The sequence below is a fragment of the Gadus macrocephalus genome, chromosome 7 (genome assembly GCF_031168955.1).
Source record: "Gadus macrocephalus chromosome 7, ASM3116895v1".
Classification (NCBI taxonomy): Eukaryota; Metazoa; Chordata; class Actinopteri; order Gadiformes; family Gadidae; genus Gadus; species Gadus macrocephalus.
Window position 1 is genome coordinate 14846172 of NC_082388.1, and position 24174 is coordinate 14870345.

Genomic DNA, 24174 nt, shown 5'->3' on the forward strand with positions numbered 1-24174 from the left:
AACAACTAAATACACACGCAGGCACCCAGACCCTTCACAGCGAGTGGCACATGACTTCAGCTTGAGCTTTGTTCATACCAGCCTCACATACAGTAGACAAATATTACATTCTACAACTGATAAGGATGATTAAGAAAGAGACAAAGGGAGAGGAATAAATTGTTTGTTGTTGATGTTTTGCTGTGTTCTTGCAGCATGCGTACGTGGGTGTTTGATGGGTTGATGGCTGGTTTAAGCAGCCTCAACTGGCCCGGGTTTTGCTGATTAGACTCTGGGGCTTGGTGAGGCTGCACACCTGTTGTACATTGACCGATCAACGTGCTCAAGTTAACCCAGCCATCAACACGCACACTCAGAACTCGGACATGGCAGCACGCAACACCGGCTCTATTTATCATTGTCCACCCTGCAATAAACCGGTTTAAACTCCATCACCCTGTGTCCTGGTGTCGGAGGCTCCCAGTAAAAGCCACCAACACTCGACAACATTGCTACAGTGAGAGTGTTAGGGTCAGAGACAGATGGAGTCTAATTATGGATGTGTGCATGGATGAGCAGAATAGAGTCACAGTGGGCTGGAATGGGGACGAAAACACAAATAGTCTTGAATATTATCTTCAGGAAAACATTTCTACTACTTTGTGGATGTTTGTCTAACTTGGTAGCGGATACAATTTTATTTGACAAGGGCTGTCAATCGATAAAATGAAATGTGGAATGCAATGCTGTGCGGAAACAGCATATAAACAAACCCAAAAAGGCAGGAGTTTGTCGTTTCACAGTTCTAAAGTGACTTATCACCTGTTGGCATACTAGGGGGAATCAGGTGCCAGCAGCTGGCAGACTCAGCACAGAGCCCAGCCAGATCAGACAAGGGGGTCGACTCTTTACTGCCAAGGGGGAAACGTCCCGACCAGGGCCAATGGTCTATTCCGCTGTCCTCGGCAACCTGCAATATCTTTTCTGTTCCTGTATTAATATTCTGTTACGTCTGCTATGTGTCAAGCATCCTTGGGTCCCTTGAGAAGCACTAAACAAATCCTAGTATTATTATTAAGAGAACCCTGACCTCACTCTTTGTCCAAGCGAGGCCAGACCCGAGTCCGAGAGAGAGAGAGAACTATTAGAGAGAGAGAGAGAGAGAGAGAGAGAGAGAGAGAGAGAGAGAGAGAGAGAGAGAGAGAGAGAGAGAGAGAGAGAGAGAGAGAGAGAGAGAGACAGACAGAGCGACAGACAGAGAGAGAAATACCGGGAGAACATGACAGAGCAAGTGGGCCACTGAAACGCATTTTCGCTCGTCTAACGCTCGTCGGGCAACTTCTGAACTTCTCTAATTGTTTGCGGTCGGAAATGAAGGCAGACCTTGAATGTTTGATTAGGGACAAGTTCTTCATTATCAGATCATAGCAGGCAGTGAGTAGAATTCAAATGCATAGAATTCAGTTGTTTTCCAAAAGCAAGACCGAACACACAGAGAGATGTACAGAGGCAGTGGCTTCGGTCAAAAGAATTTATCTACTCTTTCAATGAAGTCCATCAAAGAACATATTATGACAACCAAAGCAAGGGTAGACAATTTGGAGAAACCATCCTGAGTGAGCCTCCCTCTGAAGCCCCCTCCCTCTGAAGCCCCCTCCCTCCAAAGCCCCCTCCCTCCAAAGCCCCCTCCCTCCAAAGAGCCCCTCCCCCCTGAATCTGGGGGAGGGGGTGCTGAGCAGGCAGGAGAGACCACATGCCTTTTCACAGGTTGAGGGCGAGAGGAAGATTGGGAAAAAGGACGAGAGCACAGTGTGGTTGCGAATGTGTGATAGTGTGACTGTGGGTGGATGCAGGTGGACGACTGCAGATAAATGACAGAATAGATGGGTTCTGTGTGGCATTGAAATTCATGACGGCCCCACCCGTCGTCCAACTGTCTGTGACTCCAATTCTTCCCCAGCCGGAGGTGCAAACATCAGTGGATAGCATGCAGTGCTTGTTTTGGCCTGCCTGAAACACAGGGCAGGTACAGGCTTTACTGCCGCAGATATAAACATAATTAGTATTTGGCCACAGATATAAAGAGTTTCTGGTGGTGCTTATAAGCAGTTCCAATGGCTTTACTCTCCGTGTGAGAATAAACAGTTTTCTGACAGCCATGGTATTTGAACCCTGTTTAGCATGTCGCCCCAAGATGAGCACCTTTTTGTTTATAGTAGTTTGGGTTATTCATCTAAGGCTATTGTTCTATAAGGTGTTCATGTTGTAGCAAAACTGTCTTCATAAAAGGCCCAGTCTTGCCCAACAATTCTTCTTTGTAAACGATATAGCAGTAACATGTTCATTCACAGTCAATTGCACAAATTATTTTACACATGGATGGATGACATATGAATATGAAGACATGAGGGGATATAGTGAGACATGGGTCTCGCCTATCAGGAACGAAGATTAATTATTGAGAGAGATATGGGTTAGACCCATATATTCCAATTGAAGTGAGACTTGACCTTTGTGTGTCTGTGTGTCTGTGTGTGTGTGTGTGTGTGTGTGTGTGTGGGGGGGGGGGGGGTGGCCTGGCCTTGCCTGGTCTGGATGAGCCTAATGCAGCCCATATCGATCTTTATCACCCCCACTTCCTGTGCATTTGATACTCTAGACTCCTCCAGACCTGCTAAAAGCACCACCGCCTCCTAACGCACACAAATTCTTTCATCCATCTGAATCTCTGTTCGTTTCTTTGTCTCTTTCTCGCTCTCCGTCTCTGTCCCTCTCCCTCCCTCTCTCCGACCGTCCCTCGTCTCAATCTCTTGCCCCTCGTCTCTCAACCCATCTCAACCCTTTCTCTCACTCGTTTAGCAGAAGGCCCCTCTGTATTGACATCCTAGCAGCATGTCTGTCGGCCAATCAGTCACACTAGGACGTCTAAATCTGTCAAGGCCAATCCTAAGAGGCAGAGGTGTTTCAAAATCTGCACCAAAGGTCAGCTACGTGGTCATTGAGCAGATAGATACTGTTTAGTGTGCATTATGGGCATAGATACAGGTTATGAAGGATGTGCACGGTAAGGGTGAGGCATTGGGGCTTAAACCCAAAACTTTTGGGTTAGGAGTTCAAACCCAAGCATCTATGACCGTGCCCTATTTATTTTACTATAACACGTACGGAACCGTGCCTGTGGACCGTGGGCGGTTGCATCGCGGATTCGCCACCCGATTCAGAACTGTTACAACCGTAGTCAAGGAAATCTTTAACAAAGGAAACCCTTCCTTTTATATGTGACTTCAGGTCTGTAACCGATGATATCATCGTTGAGTATCAAGTGTGTTAACTGAAACTTGTGAATCATGACTCCTGCGCGGTCTTGACCTAATCAGATGGCTGCACTGAGGCACTGAACGGTCGATAGTTGATATGAAGGAGTAATTAATCTCTCTTCTTCCAGTCAATAGAGGGCTCAGCGGCTAAATGTAGCCTGTTGTCTTATCTGATTCAGTGGTGAACGTGAGACACACTGAGAGGCAGCCAAAACCTCCAGCTAAACTCCTGGCTTCAAAAAGAGAGGTAAGCGAGGTTGTATTGACATAAATATGTTTTATATATCTCTTGTTCAATAAAAGGATAAAAAAAAAAACTAACAATAAATCGATACTGGTTCCATGGCATTCCAGCACAACGGAGGAGTTTTTAATTCCCAATGCACGGAATTGAACCACCATGTTCTAATCATGTATTGAAACAAGCAAGCTGTGAAATGTCTGCTGGGTCCGTCTGTCTGTCCCTCTTGCCCGGCGTCAGTGCTGATATGCCCCACACACACAAACAAAAAAAAGAAGGCATACCCTGTTATTATAATTATCAACATATTATAATTACAGGAAACATTGCAAAGATTTTTTTGTGAAGACGTGCATCAACTGAAACCTCTGAATAACGTAGAATACAAAAACAATTGGCCCACTGACCTAATGGAGCAGCTCCGCTGTCCTACATAGTGCATGAGTCACTGTCATCTGATGCCAAAGGGCCATCTGAACAGTCAATATTTCAATACAAACAGCCTGAGCCATCAGCCCCCCAGACACAGAATAAAGCCATCAGAGTTTAGCTATATTATTGGACATAGAGGCACAAAAACTGAGCAAATAAAATGATTTTTCTTCTCTATAATAAGCAAATTAGATTGATGAATGAAATGGTCGAATCAAAGTCCAAATGGGCTGAGAGATGTTACTACCTTCTCTCCTTCAAAGCATTTTCGGTCATTTAATCCATTCTCTCTGACTCGCTCTGTCTCGCAAAGGGTGGGCAACAACACAATGGAAAGGCCAAGGAAGTCCCAAGAAAAAGTATAGTCAAGGATTTTGGCTCATTCCAACCAGAAACCACAGTGAATGGAACTTCACTTACTCTCTCCTATGTTGTACTGTGCCATCAGAGAGAGAGGAGGTTGAGAAGGAACTTAAAACTTCACAGCGCAAAACATTTATATTTTTTTCTATATACATAAATAAAAGTGTATATATACACTTCAGTGCTGCTGTGGTTGATCTTCTTTTACAAAGTGGCTCAGCGAGGAAGCGCAGAACAACAAGAACTAGCACTCAGCCGCATGCCGCTTGCAGCTTTGAACTAAGACAGTAAATCTGAAGCCTTAGCCCAGTGTTTTTCTTTGCAAGCTCCACCCATTCACTGCTCTCTGATGGAACTCAGTTGAGAAATAAACTGTCTTCCAATGGTTGAAACTGCACTTGGCAAAGAGTGATTAAATTATCCCCACTGTGCTTAAGCCCTAAAAGATAAGTGAACATGTTCTTGCGATATTAACTTTATTGTGAATAGTTAACGAGCAGGCCTAGTTGTCACAGAACTTTGCAAGTGGTTTCTGGTTTGCTGCCTTCCATGATACAAGTCTTATGGGTCTTATATGTAGGGAAAATCTTTAATCTGTTGCCTAGAAAGGCACTTAGATAGCACTTTCCCACTTACCCTAATGGTACTTCAGTAATTATGAATACTTGGAAGTAGAACTACTTACTCTGTATACAAGCAGAAGCAGAAGGTGCAGATTTTATTTGAATTATTAAAAAGGAAATACAAAATGATTGATCCTAACCAAGCTGAATCCTCACTTGTGAGCAGCATGGATAGTTAGTTAGTACAGCCAAACCAGTACAAGCCAAGTCATGTTGTGCAAACTAAACATTGATCACGGCTAATTTGCATACAACAAAAATGGCAATCTTGCTCCCTACCTGGTTGCCATTATCACCCTCTCTCGCACACACGCACGCACACAGACACACGCACGCACGCACGCGCACACGCGCGCGCGCGCGCAACCTGAGACAGCAGTGCATGGCCAGAAAAAGCATTACGACATCGCTTACTTTAGAGGACCACGGCTGCAAGCAGTTGGCATAGCAACGGACGAGGAAAGCCATTTCCACGGGAACAGGGAATGGAGCGAGAGATGGAAAGTTTCCCTTCTCGTTCTACCGCAGATTAAATAAAATAAAATTGATAAATATAACAAAAAAGCAAAAGGTCAATAAAGCTTCAAAATAAACCCATCCCCCACAGTGGAGGCTGTGAGGTGGTCCTCCGTCTTCTGCTCTTATTCTGACGAGCCTTGGTGGATTTGAAAAGGGAATTTCCCTCCAAACAACACCCGCCCGTATAAATCCTGAATGTTGTCGCACGGCCGACAGCGGCGGGTTTGCAGTTTATTCCGTCAGCGCAGACAGAACCCCTCTGGCAGCGGGGGGTGGAGGCATCCGGGCAGCCCGCGCGGAGAGAGGGGCTCCAGGCGGCAGACAGAACCAGCCTCCTCCCGGGTCGCTACATCCAGTGTGTTGGAAGGCTGACAGCCCAGACCTGGGTGGGGGACACGCACCAGGGAGCGCCGTCACGCGCAAACTTGGGAGCTCAAGTTGGGCTGACCTGCCGGCCACAGGTAGACCCGGGCTTTTCCTCGCCCCGCGAGTGGAAAGGATCACCGAGCTCTGATCTGGGGATCCCTGTGATGAACTACTTTAATCTCTCTTCAGATAAATAATTAAAAGGTTCCCGTAGAGATGAAGCAGATCCGGAGAAACAATGCAAAAAGACAAAGGCCTGTGTCAGCAGAACCTCAGGGGAATCCACCTCCTCAGGCTTGCAGTCACCCTGTGCCCTCCCTGGATCCCATCTCCCCCAAGTGGGGAACACTCCCGTCTCTCTGTCCGACAGACCGTCTTGTCTCTCAGCAACTCCCTTCCTCCTTTTCCTCCTTAGCCATCTCCCGAGGTGGCGTGGCGAGTGTGCATTAAAATGTGTCCAGGAAATTCCGACACTGCTGCAAGTGCTGGAAAAGGAAACACAGGAGCAGGTGTGCAGGACGGGTGAGAGGGGAGGAGGGCGATGAAGCTGCCCTTGCTCTGCTATCCCGAGGACAAGCTTTCCTCCCAGCGTTGCACTTTCCTCCTCTTCCTCCGCGGATTGGCTGTTTAGCCACAAAGAGCCAGCCCCTCTAATGTGAGGAGGAAGACAGAGTGTGCGTGTGAGGGAGAGGAGAGAGGGAGAGAGAGGAATAGGGGGAGGGAGGGTGGAGATCCCAGCTGAAAAAGAATGACATCACCTGTGCAGCGAGCGAAAAAGCAGGCAGGGAGGGGCTGGGAGGAGAGGAGAGCAGAGAGGAGGGAGGGCTGTGAAAGAAGATGGATGGAGGGAGGGTGCCAGGGGAGAGCTATGGAAACTGCATTAGATGGATGTGGACGAGGGGAGATTGAGATGGAGACAGAAGGGAAAGGAGGGGAAAGTGGGAGGCAGCACCTCTATTGATCCGGCTGTAACATAAAACTGAACGTATGGAGGCAACCCCGCTCACTTCCCCCATGCGTTCTCTGTAGGCACAGAGCTATAATAAAGGTGAATTAGGGTGGATGAGCATAAATGAAACAGCCACCGTCCCCACCCCAAACCAGTATAGTATAAAAGAAGACAAAAAGCAACGCAGTTTGATTCACATAGGGACGGGGGCGGGGATGCATGCTGCATGAGGCTGATCCAGGCACGCTTGTTACTAGGGCTGTCAAGTTCAGGTCGGTAGGTCGATTGGTTGATCAATATGCACTTGTTCGACCAAGTTGTCATTGTTCGGACATGCGCTGGTGTTCCCGGGGAAAAAATGCTTCTTTGGCCATTCTTTTCGAGAGGGATGTGATGTGTGATATGCAAACTGATGCATTTTATATTAGTTATATTGTTTTAGATATAAAATGTATTGTGAAAAAAAAATTCAAGGCACTGCAGTTTCAGTTATAATGACCGTATTGTTTAATAATTGTACTATTCGGAAGGCAGGTGGTCAAAACACCCTGGTATCACAACTTAATTTTCTACCTACAGAATATTTACTCGCTACAAATTATTGCCACCATGTCAAGAAGGTGTGTTAGCATTCTAAAAACGGTAGGCAGTGTCTGCGATGCTCCGTCAACGCTTGGAGTATGAACGTATCAGAATTAGCACCTTGGCATGCATTGGAACCGATAATATTAAGCACAGAACCAAACCTAGCATTGAATCTTCCACCGAGACCCTCGCATGATATTTTGGCTACCACTGGTTGATTGGGTCAATCTAGATTTTTAGACCAATCGATTGGTCGTAGAGTCGGTCGGATTTCAAGATTTTCCTTGGTTGACCCTTCTTATCACAACGTGTTACAAATTACCGCACAGTGACACCATTACCACCGTGGCACTTAATGAGGTGCTATTTAAAGCCATAGCCAAACGGAAGCCGAGGGGTGGGGCCATTTCGGACATTCATAAGGGTTATTACATTTCAAGATGCTCGTGTGGAGAACATTTACCATCTAAAGGAACATGGATGCTTATATGTGGTCGAGGACCTAGCAACCAGTTTTGTTTGTATGACCATCCCCTTATTTCAAATGTATTATGCATGTCGGATCAATAACTGCACTCAATTTACAGAATTCTCCGCCGAAAAATTGTTGCCGCATTACAGAAGGTTCAACCAACATGGGTTTGGTTTCAACAATCACCAAAAAACGTTCTTGGTTTTATTCGCCTTCCTTCAAAACTGTAAAGCTGCATATAGTTTTGGAAGTGATGACAGAGACAGAGGGAGGGGAAGATTGGGGCAAGGTGTGTCCATCCTCATAATAAGCCAAGCAGACTTGCCAGCTCAAATTTGCCAGGTAATCTGGAAGGGAGAATATGGCTCTCTTAGTTTCACCCTCTCTCTCTGATTAGTATTTCCTTGTCCACGCATGCACTCGCTCGCACGCACACACTGGTGCACCTACCATATGCTATTTTGGGTTCACTCCATGTATTTTCTGATCGGTATCTCCTAATATCATGCCCTGACATGCTCTGTTCATACTTACTTACTCACCCAAAATCTCTTCCTCTCTTCATGCACACTTTGTACACGCATGCACATCTCGATGCATGCGAACGCACACACATTTAGCTGGCAGCAAGCAGCAATGGATCATAACCTTATAATGTTATATTATTATGCCACTCTTATAACCTCACCCCAATTTCTTGGCTCTCACATTTCCATGATTTGCAGCCTGTGTGTGTGTGTGTGTGTGTGTGTGTGTGTGTGTGTGTGTGTGTGTGTGTGTGTGTGTGTGTGTGTGTGTGTGTGTGTGTGTGTGTGTCTCCCCCTCTGTGCTTCCTTAATGAGAGGAGGCTGGTTCTCCCTCTCGGAGTGCGTCTACCCTTCTCCACCACTAACCGCCCTCCCACCCTCCTGTTTGGGTAGCAATGACATCATCCTTTCACTGCACAGCCAATCAGATAGGAGCACATGGAGCCTTGCCTTCATAGAGAAGCGCTATGTACACAAGGAGGGAGGGAGTGTGCGTGAGGGGGAGAACGAGATGGAGGGGGAGGGAGAGGGATAGATGGCGAGAAATATCTGGAGAAATAGGACATCCCCGCAATATGTGTGTGCATATAAAATAGCAGTTAGTAGCAAGGAGAGCACAAATTCAGTTGGTTGTTGTGAGATACCGGATCCGACATCTGACAGACGGTCTTGAGGAGGCAGTCTGCATCCTCTGAGAACTGTCTTGTAACATATCCGCTGTTCTGCTTACAGATCTGACTGTTAACCGTGACTGTATGTCTCTCTTTCTGTCTCAATGGTTTCCTCGTCTGTCTGAATGCGAGCTCGGAAAGAAAAAAAAAAAAAAGTAACCAAAGAGGAAGCACATCCTGTGTGTGTGTGTGTGTGTGTGTGCGCGCGCGTGCGTTGACTGTGGGTGGTTGTGGGAGCAGCAAAATCAAACCGTGTAACCAAAACACAAGCAGACACTTAAACTGTGTTACTGTATGTTGCCTCTATGTCATGGTCCAGAGTGAACTCTGAATGACAGCCAAGCTAGTGGCCGGTTCACAGAAGTCTGGGGATTGAGTGGAGGGAAAAGGGGGTTGGTTTGGTTTGCATGTAGGTGATCTACTTGAAGCCGAAACGTGTGGCTGGGTTGGGTTGTTTTTTGCCGTCTAATCTGCGATGCAGATTGGACTGCTGGAATGCTTTCAGGATATAGGGGTGAATGTATGTATACTTGGATGGTGCGCATTAGACCAAGCCAAACCAATTCTATGACATAAACGCAGATGGGACGGAGTCTGTCAGAGACAGAGAGAACAATAGATACGAATAGAGATGGAAAGGGAGAAAGAGTGAAAGGGAAACAAGGACAAAATGAGGGCCTGGTGAGGGGAGGAGAGAGCCAAGGAAAGATGAATAGAGAACCCTCCACAACTTGACTACGTTTACGACTTGACTATCATAAACCAAAGTGATATTCATATCATATCTAGGTTTAGAATGGATTTTTTCCCCGCAGTATGCCAGGAAACTCATTCAGGAGCATCAAAAGCTTCAAATATACTTTAACAAGCCTTTATACCAGGGGACAGCAAGGCCAATTGTTTTGTAAGACTTAAGGTAGCGGCCAGCGCATTTAATGGACCTAAAATTGAAAAGGAATATTTGAGTCCACTCTTAGTTTAGGTACACAACAAATGTTAAATACATTTCACATAAAAAATAGACTTGTAATATTTGAAGCCAAGATTTGTGCTCCATATGCTTCGCTCCGTTAAAACAACATTATTCTAGTTAATTTTTTTTGAAGCACTTCAAAATATGTGGCACAATTCACGCCAAAACAGCTGCATGCTCTCTTAACAGATTAATTAGACCTGCTTCCTTGTGGAGAAACCACTCGTCAATGCACTTAGCCTAACACAAACAGACTCAAACTATATGGTCCATATAATCTCTAACCATTTCACGGACCACCATGCTGGTGACTTTATTAGACCTCATCCAGACCTCATTCTGTAACCGCGCTGATTTCAATTAGAGTTTTGAACGATTCTCTTTTTCCACGAGCTATTGAGTTTAAGAGGGAACAATGTTGTTGATCTATCTTCCAACTGACATTACAGTGATTAAAAACTGTATTAAAGCCTTTATATGGAAAACACAACAGCAAATCGGAGGATTATAGAGGTTGCTTACTTTATTTACTTTATGGTTCAAGTGTGCCCTGGCAGGTACACCCACAAATAATGTCCATGTCCAATATAAACTACTGATCAATATATAGAGGCCTATAAATATTTATTGGAAGAAGTGTGCGTGTGTGTCTATGTGTGTGTGTGTGGGACGCGTATGTGTCTGGGACGTGTGTTTGTTGGACGTGTATGTGTGTGGGTGCGTGTGATACAGGAGGAGTTGTCAGAAAAATGCGATACAAATGTAAAAGATACGAGACAGGAAACAAAGAGAGGAAGGACAGAGGAAAGGAGGGGACCGAGAGGGTGAAGAGGAGGAGAAGAGCTAGGGGAACGCAGTTTGAGGGATAAAGAGATGCGTGATGGAATGAGTGGATCAGAGACAGAAATGAAGGTCAGGAGATACAGGGAAGGAATGAGAGTGGATGAGGAGGAGAGGAGAAGAAAAGTGTGTGGGGGGGGGGGGGGGTCAGTGAGGTTGCCAGTTTAGTGCTGCTGATGTAATCCCTAAAATTAGCAGCACTCCAGAGGAAGCAGCAACAACAACTGCAGAAGATAGCGCAGCAGTGTACTCCACACGCATGCTAGAGCGCACGCACACACAAACGCATACACCTTTGGCTGAGAATGACAAATGATGCACACCAAAATGTCCGACTACTGGGCTTGACAGTTAAGGTTGCAAGGTGGCCATTGGCAACAATTTGAGAAATTGTCAGCCGATTCTTGGCGTTTGGTTGCCATTGGTTGTTCCGTCCATATCCGTACATCTCTCTGGATTTCAATCTGTCTCACTGCGGCCCTCATGGGACCTAGCTTGCAACACCTGTGCAGTGATAGAATGGGATCAAATGATGGCACAGATGTCCCAAGGGCTTCGTGGGTATGTTCACAGGACAGGACGACGGCAAGCCAGGACCGTCCAATTTGGAGACACATGTGCGCATGCACAAGACACACAAACTAAATGAAGAATGTGGTGACAGAAATGGAACGCACACACTTCTTTCCATGGTTCCAAGGTCAGATGTCCAACGTTCTGACGTCAGCTCACAGTGGTGACGTCATGCTGTCACCTCATGTGGAGACATCCAAGCAGTGGGGCTGATCAGTGATGTGGGACGAGTAGCCAGGTCGCCCATCATCCAGTTTCACCAAACAGATCGCTCCCCTTCCACTACCCGTTAGGGAGGGGGCACAATCACGAGTCGCGAGCCCCTAGTCTGGGCCACTGCAGATCTGGTTGATTAAGGACCTTAAAAGCACAGTAAGGGACAGAGAAGGCCGGTACATCCAAATAAGCCACAGTGTGCAAATGCAAAGAAAACACACTTGATCTCCTTCCCCAAGCAGTATACCACGGACTGAACTGAGGAAGTGGCAGCATCAGTGAATGGTCAGGGTAGGAAATAACTGGATGGTGATCAAGAAAGCTCTCAATTCTGAATCAGAATCCTAACAGTAACAAAACACAACGTATATCAAACAAAGAAAATAACATGCTGAATCAAACTATTGATGGAAAATCAATACAGTATTATCTTATAAGACTTCATAAGGACACTGCAGTCAGGATTCAGCCTTGCGGCTCAGTGGATTGTTGATTGAATGTGAAATACAAGGTCACCATATCAGCAGTATAGTTATGTTCATGCTATCCCACTGTAGCAAGCAATGTCTGGGACGCACAATCTGCGCATGCAATTCTGCATGTAACAAGTGTGCTACATGCAGAGTAAGGACGTGTGTGTGTGTGTGTGTGCGTGTGCGTGTGTGTGTAGGGGGCACTAGGCAGACATACTATGCATTGCACTAGGGCAGGAAGCTAGCTAGCTGGCTAACCACAGGCTGTTCGTTAGTTAGTTTTACGAGTTTCCGTCCGCTGTGACTTATCCTCTCTTTTTGCTCTAGACAATCTACAGATACATAACACAATTCCTAAGATATTACATGCGTGTGGGCCCTCTGTTTGGTTGAAGGCCAATATAACTCTACATTCAGTGTATAATGTCACTTCATTTATTGTCCGGCACCTGGGCTACTTGGAAAGTACACTTCTGTGGACATGTATCTGCTGTTGCAAGAACACCATAAGAACTACATCACTATGTCGTTTTAGTAAACAACTTCTGCTTTAACGGAACTTAGATGAAATTACCCTTTTTCTATAGAACAGGTGTCTATGCAGACATTACTCATAACACACACACAGACCAAAAGAGGCAGGAGAAAGTTCCCCTTAGTAAAAAAGAAAGAAAAAACGGCTAAAAAAGGTAAACCCCCCTAACTAGAAACATGGAAATAAGGGACAGAACAGAGAGCGAGAGACAGAGAGTGAGAGAGTTACTGAGCGAGAGAGCAAGAGAGCAAGAGACTGAGAGAGCGAGAGACAGACAGAGTTAGAGAGTGAGAGACAGAGAACAATTGAGCGAGAGAGCGGGAGAGAGAGAGAGTAGGAGCGTGGGAGAGAGAGAGAGAGAGTGAGAGACAGAGAGCGGGAGACAGAGCGCAGGAGACAGAGCGGGAGCAAGACTAAGAACTGAGTGAGGGTAATCTGAGGTCAATCTGGAGAGGAGAATAACGAATGAGAGAAGGGTAGGGTGAAGACACCAGTATAATGTGGTACAATTATTGAAATAGAGAAAGTGACCTTAGGCCGAGCATAACTCTGGTGAACCTAGAAGTGAAAAGGAATTTAAAGAAATAGTTAAACGAGTGCGAGAGAGAACGTCAATGTAAGCCCTTTGTAACACTCAAGGGTGAGGAGAATGGGTGTAATCCAAGTGTTCCACGCTTGGTTTTCGAAAGTGTGTGTTTGTGTTCAAATGTGGCAACTGGTGATAAGTATAAACTGTAACTGAAACACAGAGATCCTATCAGCGAGGCACACACACACACACACACACACCACCCCCCCCCCCCCCCCTCATGGCACTTTCCAGATGACACACATATAATGTATACTTTCCCCCCACTAAACATATGAAAGATAAAGACCGTTCAACACATTGTATGCCATCATACAAGGTTAAAACGGACAAGAAAGGGACAAATATACAAAAGGCATTTCTAACTGAAGTTAAACAGATTTCCCCCCTGTGTGACAGTTATGTCCTTCAGCTAGTGTTTTGACCCGTAACTATAAGTCTTGTTCAAGCATAAAAAAGGAGACTGTTGGCATGAGTTACTCAAATAACCCGCACATGTCACAAACCGCACGTGATAGCGTCACACGCCAACCTTATGGTTTGTCAACCGAAAACAACACGTGTGCCATAGAAAGCTGCAGGCTTACCGTGTTGTAGCACGGGGCTGGCTCCTGTCCGTCTGTGATGAGTTCCCGCTCTCCCCTGGGGTTGACCCTCCTGAAGCGCCGCCGGGATGTCCTCTGGGAGCCGTCCCTGTGCAGGGCCCCTTCGTCCCCCTCGCTGCCGTTTTCCACCTGCAACACACAAGGGCCACGCTCCTGAGAACCGCTAGCGTTCTGGGAGCCCCCCGTCACAAAGTCGGCGGCGGAGGGCCGCCTCAAGATGCTCTTGAGTTCCAGGGGTTTTTCCGAGTGCCGGTCGGGACGTTGTTCCGAGCTGTGGTGCGCGGACTCCGGGGCGTGTTGCTCCAGGCGCCCCGGCGGACTCTGGTGATCCGGGTCTGGCTCTGGGTCAGCGGGTTCTGCGTTCAGGCCGGGCTCGGCGGGGTCCTGATTGAACATCCAGCTCTTCCAGAGCAGCGAGATGCGGTGCCAGCGCAGGGTGCTCATCCTGACCCCGGTTGGGAAAGTCAGGACGTCCAGGCATACATACGGACCGCAATTGCATCAATGAAAGATTTTAATTCCAGAGGAAGGAGGACTGGATGCTACGTTTGAAGTGCTCAAATGAAGACAAATAAGGAAATCAAATAACCCCCAAAAAATCCAAAAAAAGCCCCTAAAAAAACAGGAACCTATAACCTTGAAACCTTTTTAAAGTCCACAAAAGCCAATGAGACGAGGGCTGTGTGCATTCCCCTTCGTTCTCAGAAACAAAACTAACTGGTTTCCTTTTCTAGCGCGCATGAGCCGAGACTTCAGGGCTTCTCATCACGTTGTACACACACACACACACACACACACACACACACTCACAGACCCACAACGCACATGCTCTTTTCCTCCCTCTCTTTGTGTAACACACACACAAGCCACAGTTTCCTGCAGGAAACCGTAAACACGCAAATATCCTCTCCACGCACAGGGGCCAAAAAAAAAGCACAGCACACAGATTCCGTCCATACAATTTGTCCGCCCAAGTCACGGTAGCGCCTGTTGCTGCCCGAGGAATGTGTTTTCTCTCTGCCGTTGCATAATGGCCAGTTCTTCGCTATGGAACTCGCAATGTTTACAATGAAGGCACACATCCAAATCGCTGCCGTTTGGATTCCTTCGTCATCATCGGTTGTTATCATCGTTCTTTCTTAATGGAACATTTGTTATTTGGTTTTTGCTTTCCTAATTTGTTTTTGTAACCCTTTTTCAAGCATGTTCATTCCCTGTATTTATTGTAATATTTCAGAGGTCAGATCTCGAACACTGACATCCATGCCAGAAATACTATGTTACTTATATCTATAAACTTCAGTGATATTGGATGTAAGCCGTCCTTTTCAAAAGGGAAGTCATGTTCCAACCATCAACATTCAACATGACTAAGAAGATGACCCTCCCAAGATCGGACTTTTTAGATTATTTGCATACACCAACTTTGGTCAAAAAAGCTTCAACCTATGTAAAAGAACACACAAGCACATCACTCTGTGCAGCTAGTATTTACTGCAATCCCTAGCCGTGCTGGAAAGAGAATCTCTCACTTCAGACCTCCATTCAAATGTTTCTTAATTCTCTGACTCGGTTTTAGGGCGTGGTTTGTTGCCTGGTTGAGGTACTTCACAGAGACTACACCGAAAGGCATCTTGCTCCATCTGTGCAGCAATGCCACATTGTGTGCTAGACCAGTGGCATTCCATCCAGGCTCACATATTTCAGATTCAAGTCCCACATGTGAACCTGGTAAACAAGACAAGACTACAATCCATTGGTTAGTTCTCCCATGCAATTGGTGGTGCAAATACGATATGCGTTTTGGTTAATATTAACACTAAATAACACTTTTGCAATTTAATATTTTTTCTGGCTTACCATTGGGGTTTGGGTTCTACTGGTCCGTCATCCTTTTTTAAATAAATGTGTTTGAACACAACAGAACATAGTTTGCTAATTGCAGAATGGCGAATACACTCGAGTGCCCTCTTAAGGAAGGTACCATTATTTTGCTTCCACTAAAGCCACTATAGTCACCTTTGTTTTGAGTTAACCTGAGAGTTCAAGTATGGCGCAAGCAAAAGGATCCTAATTTTCCAGTGAATCGATTCCCCCCCCCCCCCCATCCCTAACTGTAATCACCGCCAATACTGTAGTTTGTAGTGGCTTGAGCTGCAGTGACTTCAGTGCCAAACAAGTCCATATTAAGGTATTACGGATGATAAATATTTAGTATTTATCAGCGGGCTAAACGGAACTCTGTTTCCCAATGATATAATGTTATTGAATTAAAATTGCATGTAAAAGTTGAATTGTACCTTAATTGGGTTGGTCATGCTGAAAGGCCTGGCATTGTATTTTTGCACAAGAGCAGGGATGGGCCTGACAGAATATAGAGAGGATTCAATCTCTTTGGTGGGGTCTGAAATAACTTGAGAACCATTGTGCCATCGAGACATCCTTTGGGAGCTGATGGGAGAGAAGGAACCGCTCCCCATGATGAACACGTGTGTGTGTGTGTGTGTGTGTGTGTGTGTGTGTGTGTGTGTGTGTGTGTGTGTGTGTGTGTGTGTGTGTGTGTGTGTGTGTGTGTGTGTGTGTGTGTGTGTGTGTGTGTGTGTGTGTGTGTGTGTGTGTGTGTGTGTGTGTGTGTGTGTAAGACATTGCTCACCACAATCATTTCTGACGGTTCCAAAGTGATGCATTCACAGCCTCGTCTCCCACCAAACTGTCTGCCAAAACTGGGGGGAGAAAAACAGACGTTTGCATTAAGAAGGTAGCCATAACTCACACATATGATAATAAGCAGCAATACAATACAACCACATCCTACTCTATTCTGGACACATGGTATCTGCATGGGACATTCTCTGAATTATTTATATCACTCTGCACAGTTTAACACAGGCCGACTTTACAATAGTATTTACACTTCCTCACAGCTCACACCTTAAAATTGTCCGTGGTTGGCAATTTAAAAATACTCAAATACTGTTACATTTGTGTTTGTGTGGATGATTATTCAACCTAATTTCATTCAGAAATGTTCTCTTTGTAAAGATAATTAATTCAACTCTAGTTTTTCTAATTTGACCATGGGCACCCTATTAAAGCCTGGTTACTTCAGATGTTCAAAGCTCCAGTGTGTACAATTGATGCGGCAACTAGCGTGGGGGGGGCATGCGTGTGCCACGAACGGAACCCCCCCCCTCGGCCCTCCCTTTACAGCAGCTGCCTGTACTGACCTGCATTGTGACAGGTGCCAGTGGATACTTCACTAAATGATTTCATCATCTACCACAGCATCAGGGAGGCAAGTATCAGGTGTGGAGGTTCTTTGATAGATTTAGATAATTGAGTTACTTAGTCTGTAAATGTAATATAGGTCATAGCTTGCAAGGCATATTACATGACTTGTAAGCTATGACCCACGCGATTGTTAGAGGTGTTTTTTTTTGCCACTGAAATCATTGAAGCTCATGGACTCGACACGACACCGCGATTTAGATTTAGCGGGAAGGGGACATTCTATTTTTTTCGAAAACTTTTGGCACATTTTTCTACATTCACGTAGCTAAGCTGGAGGCATACCTGGGATGATATTTCTGAGATTCCTGTCAAAGACCTGTTTTTTTTCACCTGAAAAAGGGCAGTGTGTTAGTGGCTATGCTGGGAAATAGAAGAGTCGCACAGTGGCTGGTCTCCGTCGTACTGGTTCTCAACTCTGATGGCTATATTCGGTTTTGTGTTGACTCCCGCAAGGTGAATAATGCCGTCTCAAAGTTTGACGCGTATCCAATGCCGCGTATCAGTTAGGCATGGCAATTTATTTTTCCAACACTGGATATGGCCAATTTTCAATACTGGCCGTCTCCCCGATCTCCTGTCAAAGGAAAAACCGGCCTTCTCCACTTCGTAGGGTAAGGGCCCTGTCACCTTTCAGCGCCTCAGGGACAGAGTGCTGCATCCGAATGCCGAGTATGCTGATGCCAACATTGATGAGGTCATTATTCATAGTGACACATGGCAGCATTATATGCAGGGGTAGAGGGGGGGGATGCTTGAGTCAGTGGGGCCCACCCAATGAAGTGTGTGAATGGACGGAGGAAGGGATGGTATTGGGGTACCACTTAGGTTGCGGGAAGGTGCGCCTACAAGTGGAAAATACAGAGGCTATCGCAGCCCAGCCAAAGACAGACCATACAGCAGGCGAGGGCACTCCTGGGACTAGCTGGCTACTATATGCGGTTCATCACCGCCTTCTCTGAGCTACCCAGACCCATGACCGACCTCACCTGTTCTTGGGATTCTGTCCAGTGGACCAAGTCGCTCTTTCACACCCCTTACTTCAAGCATCCTATTGCCTTGAAGACCGACCCATGAATGAACCGAGGCCTGGCCCGGGAGCTGGAGAGCATGGCCTGGCCGGTGCTGTACCGAAGCCGCAAGCCCTCAGAACGGGAGGGGAGGTAAAGCATCGCGGGGGAGGAGTCTCTGGCGATGGCGTGGGCGCTGGACACCCTACGTCCACCCCGCACAACCTCCTGGGACGCTCACTCATCCTCCGTTTCAGACCCTGTGGCTCCACCGCAGGAAGGACACGCACGGCTCACCCGTTGGTATCTCCCTCTACAGCTGTTTAAGTTCAAGGTTGTCCAAAGGCCGGAGCCACAGACTTCCTCTCCTGGGTTGTCAGAGAGTCATCTCCCCGACTTAAGGCATTTGGGATATGTGACACTCCCCAACAGTGAGACTGGGATTGTCAGGTGAACGACACGGCTGTCACCAGGGTGTTGACCGAGCAGCATTGTTGTATGTAGGTGTGAATAAAGGACTCTGTCTGCTAACCTCCTACCCTCCTACCTTCGCATTCCTTTGAACCCGGTAGTAGCACCGACATTGCCCAAGGCATCATCTATTTTTTTAAATCTCAATAATCAACAAATGTGTAAAAGGTGAGCTGCTGGTGATATAAGTCATTTGAGCATGTAAGACATTGTCCAGCCTTAAATGCAATGAGTCTACTTAGACAAGTCTTGCTGGGTTTAAATGCCTAGGGTATGTGGTCGAAGTCTGCGATAGTTTACACCAATCTACACATATGGCAATTTAGTCTAACCTGCATTCATACAGTCTATGTTGATTCAGTTTAACCTGTATTAAATACAGTCTAGGTTGATTCAGTTTAACCTGTATAATATACAGTCTGTATGGTTAAACTGAATTAACATAGACTCATTATTGAAAAAACTTCAAACACGGGGGAACCCCGCCTACCCAGGCCAGCCAGTAGTCGTTGGCAGACAAACCTATTTACGTCTCAACAACAATGCAACGGCATTGACAACTCTATTTTGGACTTTTCCATTACATATCCTGCTTCAAAACTTGGCCACAATCATATCAACATAACAACAAAGATAGGCATAAGATGTCTGAAAAAAGGTTAATAGAAAACTGTATTTTTGATGTTATTGGATAACACATTTGTTATTGCTAAATACCTTGGTATACAATATGACCGTCTACCATATACCAGCCTCCTAAGCCTAGATGAGGTTTATTTCCTTCTTTATACAGTAACTATTTTGTTGTGCAAACAATACATTCACCTAAACTGCTGGCTTTGCTGGTGGGTTGAGTAAAAAGCAATGCCAACACGGGCAGGATTATGATGAAATTATGCCTGTTCATCAGCTACAAACAAACTATAACTTCAGAATAAATGGTCTAGGCTAAGTCTGTGTGCCGGAATACCCACAGAAAGGTGCACTAGACTTGGCTTCGCCGTCTCAGGTAGAGCCCTCAGCATGGAGGTCAGGCCGAGTCTGACAGCTCTATCCCTGCTCAAGTGAGGCGAGACCGGAGGTCCCGACTGGCAGAGCTTACCGTGTCAGTCTGAGTCTGTCTGTCTTTCTGTGTGTGTGTTCCAAGTTTTTTTGAAAACTGTGAGAAGAACAGCGTGAGTAAAAGGAAGTATTCATTTCATTTAATTCTCTCATCAAATATTGCATATATGATAATTCCCTCACAATGGTTTCTCTTTTGGTTTTGGTTTCTTAACATGCTGAGGCCCAGTTTCAACAGGGGTATATATACAGCCAGCCCCCCCCACACACACACACACACACACACACACACACACACACACACACACACACACACACACACACACACACACACACACACACACACACACACACACACACACACACACACACACACACACACACACACAAGCAGGTGATACCAACATCCCACCCACAGTGGCCTGATAGCCAACAAAAGCAGACAAGGAGAACGGACTCGTGACAGCTGTAAAACTAGGGGCAATAAACGGTGACAGCCGGTGAAGAAGGCCAAGCCACACACAAGCACGTACGTAGGTAAACATGGCCATGGAAATAACGAGCTGGTGTTCGTAGCCACAATAAACTAGTCATGGACAACAACTAATGGAGGAACAGCATTGCAGATGAATGACGGATGGCTGGGAAGACATTTCCCAGTGTGTAGAAAGCCACTTGATCCAGAGGGGAGTGGTCTAGCTTTTCTATCTTCTAATGTAAGAGATTCCTGATTTCAACACTGGAAGCTCAGAGGACCCAGCAAAAAGCTGATGTAAAACTGATGATAAACTGTCTGATGATGTTTGACCATGGGTTATTACCACAGGTGTGCCATGAATGGAGACATCCTAAACTATTTCAATGACACACCCAATTGAGTCAAACACATACTGGATGTGGATATCTAATGATGGCATTACTTCAATGATAATTCATCGGTGGACACAAATACAAAATTGCAATTCACAAAATACAATTCTAGACTTTAGTGAGCTCAATTTCAATTTGTTTGGCTTCACTGTGGCAGATCTGGCCAGCATAGAGCGCTCAAACTATGTTACGTTATGACAATGTTAATCATCCATGATTACCATTGTCCAAACATAACCTAAAAATAATGCGTGTGATTTCTGCGAATATGGGACACATTCATTTCTCTACCTGTATACAGAGATCCTTCTACATGATAAAAATAAACATCACGCATGGTTTGACCCCGTGGTTTTTGTCATGTTTGTTCTAAAGAAAGTGTTTTGCTCCTTCAGATCATCAGGGCAGATAGGAAGCCCAAGGACTGGATGTTTACAGACTTTAACGCTACGCTGACTTTCCATTGGGGGAAAGATTCCTGGCTCACAAAAGTCAAAAGAAGAAAAATACTTTAAACAGTAGCACTCCACATTGTGCTAAATAAACAAGAAAAAAAGAGAAAGAGTGAGAAAATAAAAAGCTAAAAAGTAGTGAGCATTCAAAACACGTCTAAATGACTGAACCTATTCTTACAACAAGGGCCGCTCTCACCTTCCCAGTTCCTTCTTGACAACATTAAACAACTCCAGACAAAGAATACGTGTCGGTAAATCCAGTGAATATCGAGCAAAAAGAATAAAGAGTTGGCAGCACAATCCACACTGACCAGGAAGAACAGCATTAGAGGATCCAGGAGGCGTCTTTCCTTTGGCGGTACATGGAGCAGCCAGCCTGTTATTGTTATTATCCAAAGAATGATTAGTGGTAGTACTCCTGTTATGCTCCAAAGAGCTTTCGAGTCTAGAGCGTCCGTCGTTCAGTCCTCAGAAGTTCACAGAGGTCCATGAAAGCAGAGTTGGCCAGTGCTAGGGTTTTCCCTTTGGGAGGTTATTTCACGAAGGGAGGAGAATGTGTGTTGTCTCTCTCCCGCCCTGTTCTGCTACTATGTTCACTGGCTCCAGGCTCTGTCTCTCTCTCTCTGTGTGTGTGTGTGTGTGTGTGTGTGTGTGTGTGTGTGTGTGTGTGTGTGTGTGTGTGTGTGTGTGTGTGTGTGTGTGTGTGTGTGTGTGTGTGTGTGTGTGTGTGTGTGTGTGTGTGTGTGTGTGTGTGTGTGTGTGTGTGTCTTGCTCATTTCCTGCCTAAATGTGCTCCTGTAAACACATGGCCAGGCAGCTATGGGTCCTGCCAGGGGTTCGACATTCCACATTCCACATCACACACACACACACACACACACACACACACACACACACACACACACACCTCCCCCCAGTTAGCTCCATGTGCTGTGACCCACCCGGCTCCCTGTGGCTACTTTAACGTGCGCTCACTCATTATACGTAAATGTAAACACAGACACAATGACTGAATGCACATCCCAATCTTACAAAAAAACACTAAAGAGCTGACATTCACTCAATAAACATGACAGTTATCTCGCTCGCACGCACGCACGCGCACACGCACACACACACACACACACACACACACACACTTCTGATGATGAAATTCTAGCGGATGAATTGCCTTGCTTTTATGTTGACGCACTTGAGCTCTTCCTGGGCCCAAGCCAAGTATGTAAAGTATTTCACCACTGTGGACACATTTTGCAATAACATTTCCGCAGAAAAAAATGCAGAAGAGTGGCAAGCCAACCGGTTCCCAAAATATTAAATACACGTTATTCCACAAGGTCACCACCATCAGACAGCACCCAGCTACAACGTTCAGCACTGGTCAGAGCTGCATGACCGGCGACGTTCTATACATTATCCCGCTTATTACACGGCTTTTTACAATTTATTTGTTACAAGCAGTGTTGATCAGCAGAAAAATAGTCTGCCAAAGAAATTGACGTCGCTTAGCACCCGAAGACACTGGGGTTGATAAATTACTGGATTACTTGCGGAGTAATATCAAGGACGTCATTAGAGGCAAAAAATCTTCTATTTTCCCTGACAGCTGTCAATTATACTTAGTAACGGTGAATTATCAAATATAATTCCCCGCCGGAAGTTGTGAAGGGCCCCTGGAAGTGAACGGAGCGTTCCACGGCATTGAGAAGAGCCGTGTAATAAGAAGGAATAATTGATTATTCGATGCGTGTCGACATTCATAAAGGCAGCCATGGATTATAGGCAAGTAATCACATCATGTCTTAAACGCCAAAAATATTACTACAAGGGAGAAAGATCAGGTTTATTCTGGTATTAATCTGGCTCTTTGTATTCCATTCATTCTTGAAATCCCCTAATCTCTAGTGTAATTATAGGTAGCATGTCTTTATCCACCATGTTGGCAAACAGGGCAGAAGCTTTTTCGAGGCGGTTTCTGTCACACTTACGCGAGCGCAAATAAATGTCGCCAGGCTTGATTGGGTCGGTCCCTAAACTTCGTTTACATTGAGAGTTGTATGCAACTTGAGATGCGAATGCATGGAATGATAACTTTGTTTCATATTTTCCACACTGGACATGAATGTCTAGCTGTATCTACTGTATAGACAACATATTGTTCTCAACAGCTTGATTATTTATGATTTATTTTATGATTAGATAAGCCTAATTTAAACGTAATGAAGGTTTAATAGAAGTGCACCACAATGATGATAGTTTGAAGATTTTCAAAAGAGCGGCAACCAGACAGATTGTCATAAAACCCGAAACCTTTGTTATTCTTTTAATTGTATTTCGGCAAAACATTTTTTATTAATAATAATAATAATAATACATTTAATTTAGAGGCGCCTTTCAAGACACCCAAGGTCACCTTACAGAGCATATAGTCATCATTCAAAACTATGTAAAACAGACTAGGAATAAAAGGAAAACAGAGGTTAAACATGAAGAATAATAATAATTAATAACACTCAAAGACGCCTAAAGTGAAGGGGGGATCTCACTTACCACCACCAATATGTAGCACCCACTTGGGTGCCTGAGTCTTCTATAAACCAAAGCACCAAAGCAAAGTTGTCATATTCCATTTCTGAATTTTGTTTGACATTTAAATAGCAGTCAGAAATGGTGTTTTGTTGGATATTAAAAAAAAACAATTATTTTGGGTCCAAGGGACTAATGCAGACAATGACCTTTTAAATTGGTCCAGTATTCTTATCTAAAGGATCCCTGCAGAGAAATAAAACTTGGTTCTTCACCTTTCCTTCAATCACAAGTCTCTCTCAAGGGGTAGTCTTGAGGCAGCACTTTTAGAGGACGTACATTGACCAGGCGCTAATGCCCTAAAGGATTACGCCCCGTGGAACAATTGAAAACATTGTTGTCTGGATTTGTCCCTGAAACCAATCATGAATCGAAAAAAAGGGTCCAGGTTGAAAATTAAGAATCTTTCTTTCACTGCATCTTGTGGGAATGCAGTTTGATTTAGCAAGGACAGAAGCACTGTGTTATATAACAGATATGCTTAATCTGTATGCCTACATATAAGGCATACATTATATTATGATTATTATTTTAAAATACAAAATGCTTGTGCATGCTTGTGTTGATATGTGTCGATGATGTGA

At 45.2% G+C, this 24174-nt stretch overlaps 1 protein-coding gene across 11 annotated transcripts in view; it reads right to left on the reverse strand.

The window, feature by feature from the left end:
• Nucleotides 1-24174, reverse strand: part of rapgef6 (Rap guanine nucleotide exchange factor (GEF) 6) — a 92039-nt gene that overhangs the window by 46024 nt on the left and 21841 nt on the right. For 7 of the 11 annotated variants that reach the window (XM_060056816.1, XM_060056812.1, XM_060056815.1 and 4 more), the window contains exons 5-6: nt 16502-16571; nt 13831-13977 (exon numbers count right to left, since the gene is read on the reverse strand). In XM_060056816.1, the coding sequence (XP_059912799.1) occupies nt 13831-13977; nt 16502-16571 (217 nt within the window). Of the gene's footprint in view, nt 1-5369; nt 10725-13830; nt 15940-16501; nt 16572-21200; nt 22441-24174 lie in introns of those variants that run through there. The other 4 variants (XM_060056819.1, XM_060056818.1, XM_060056817.1 and 1 more) reach the window with 4 other exon arrangements.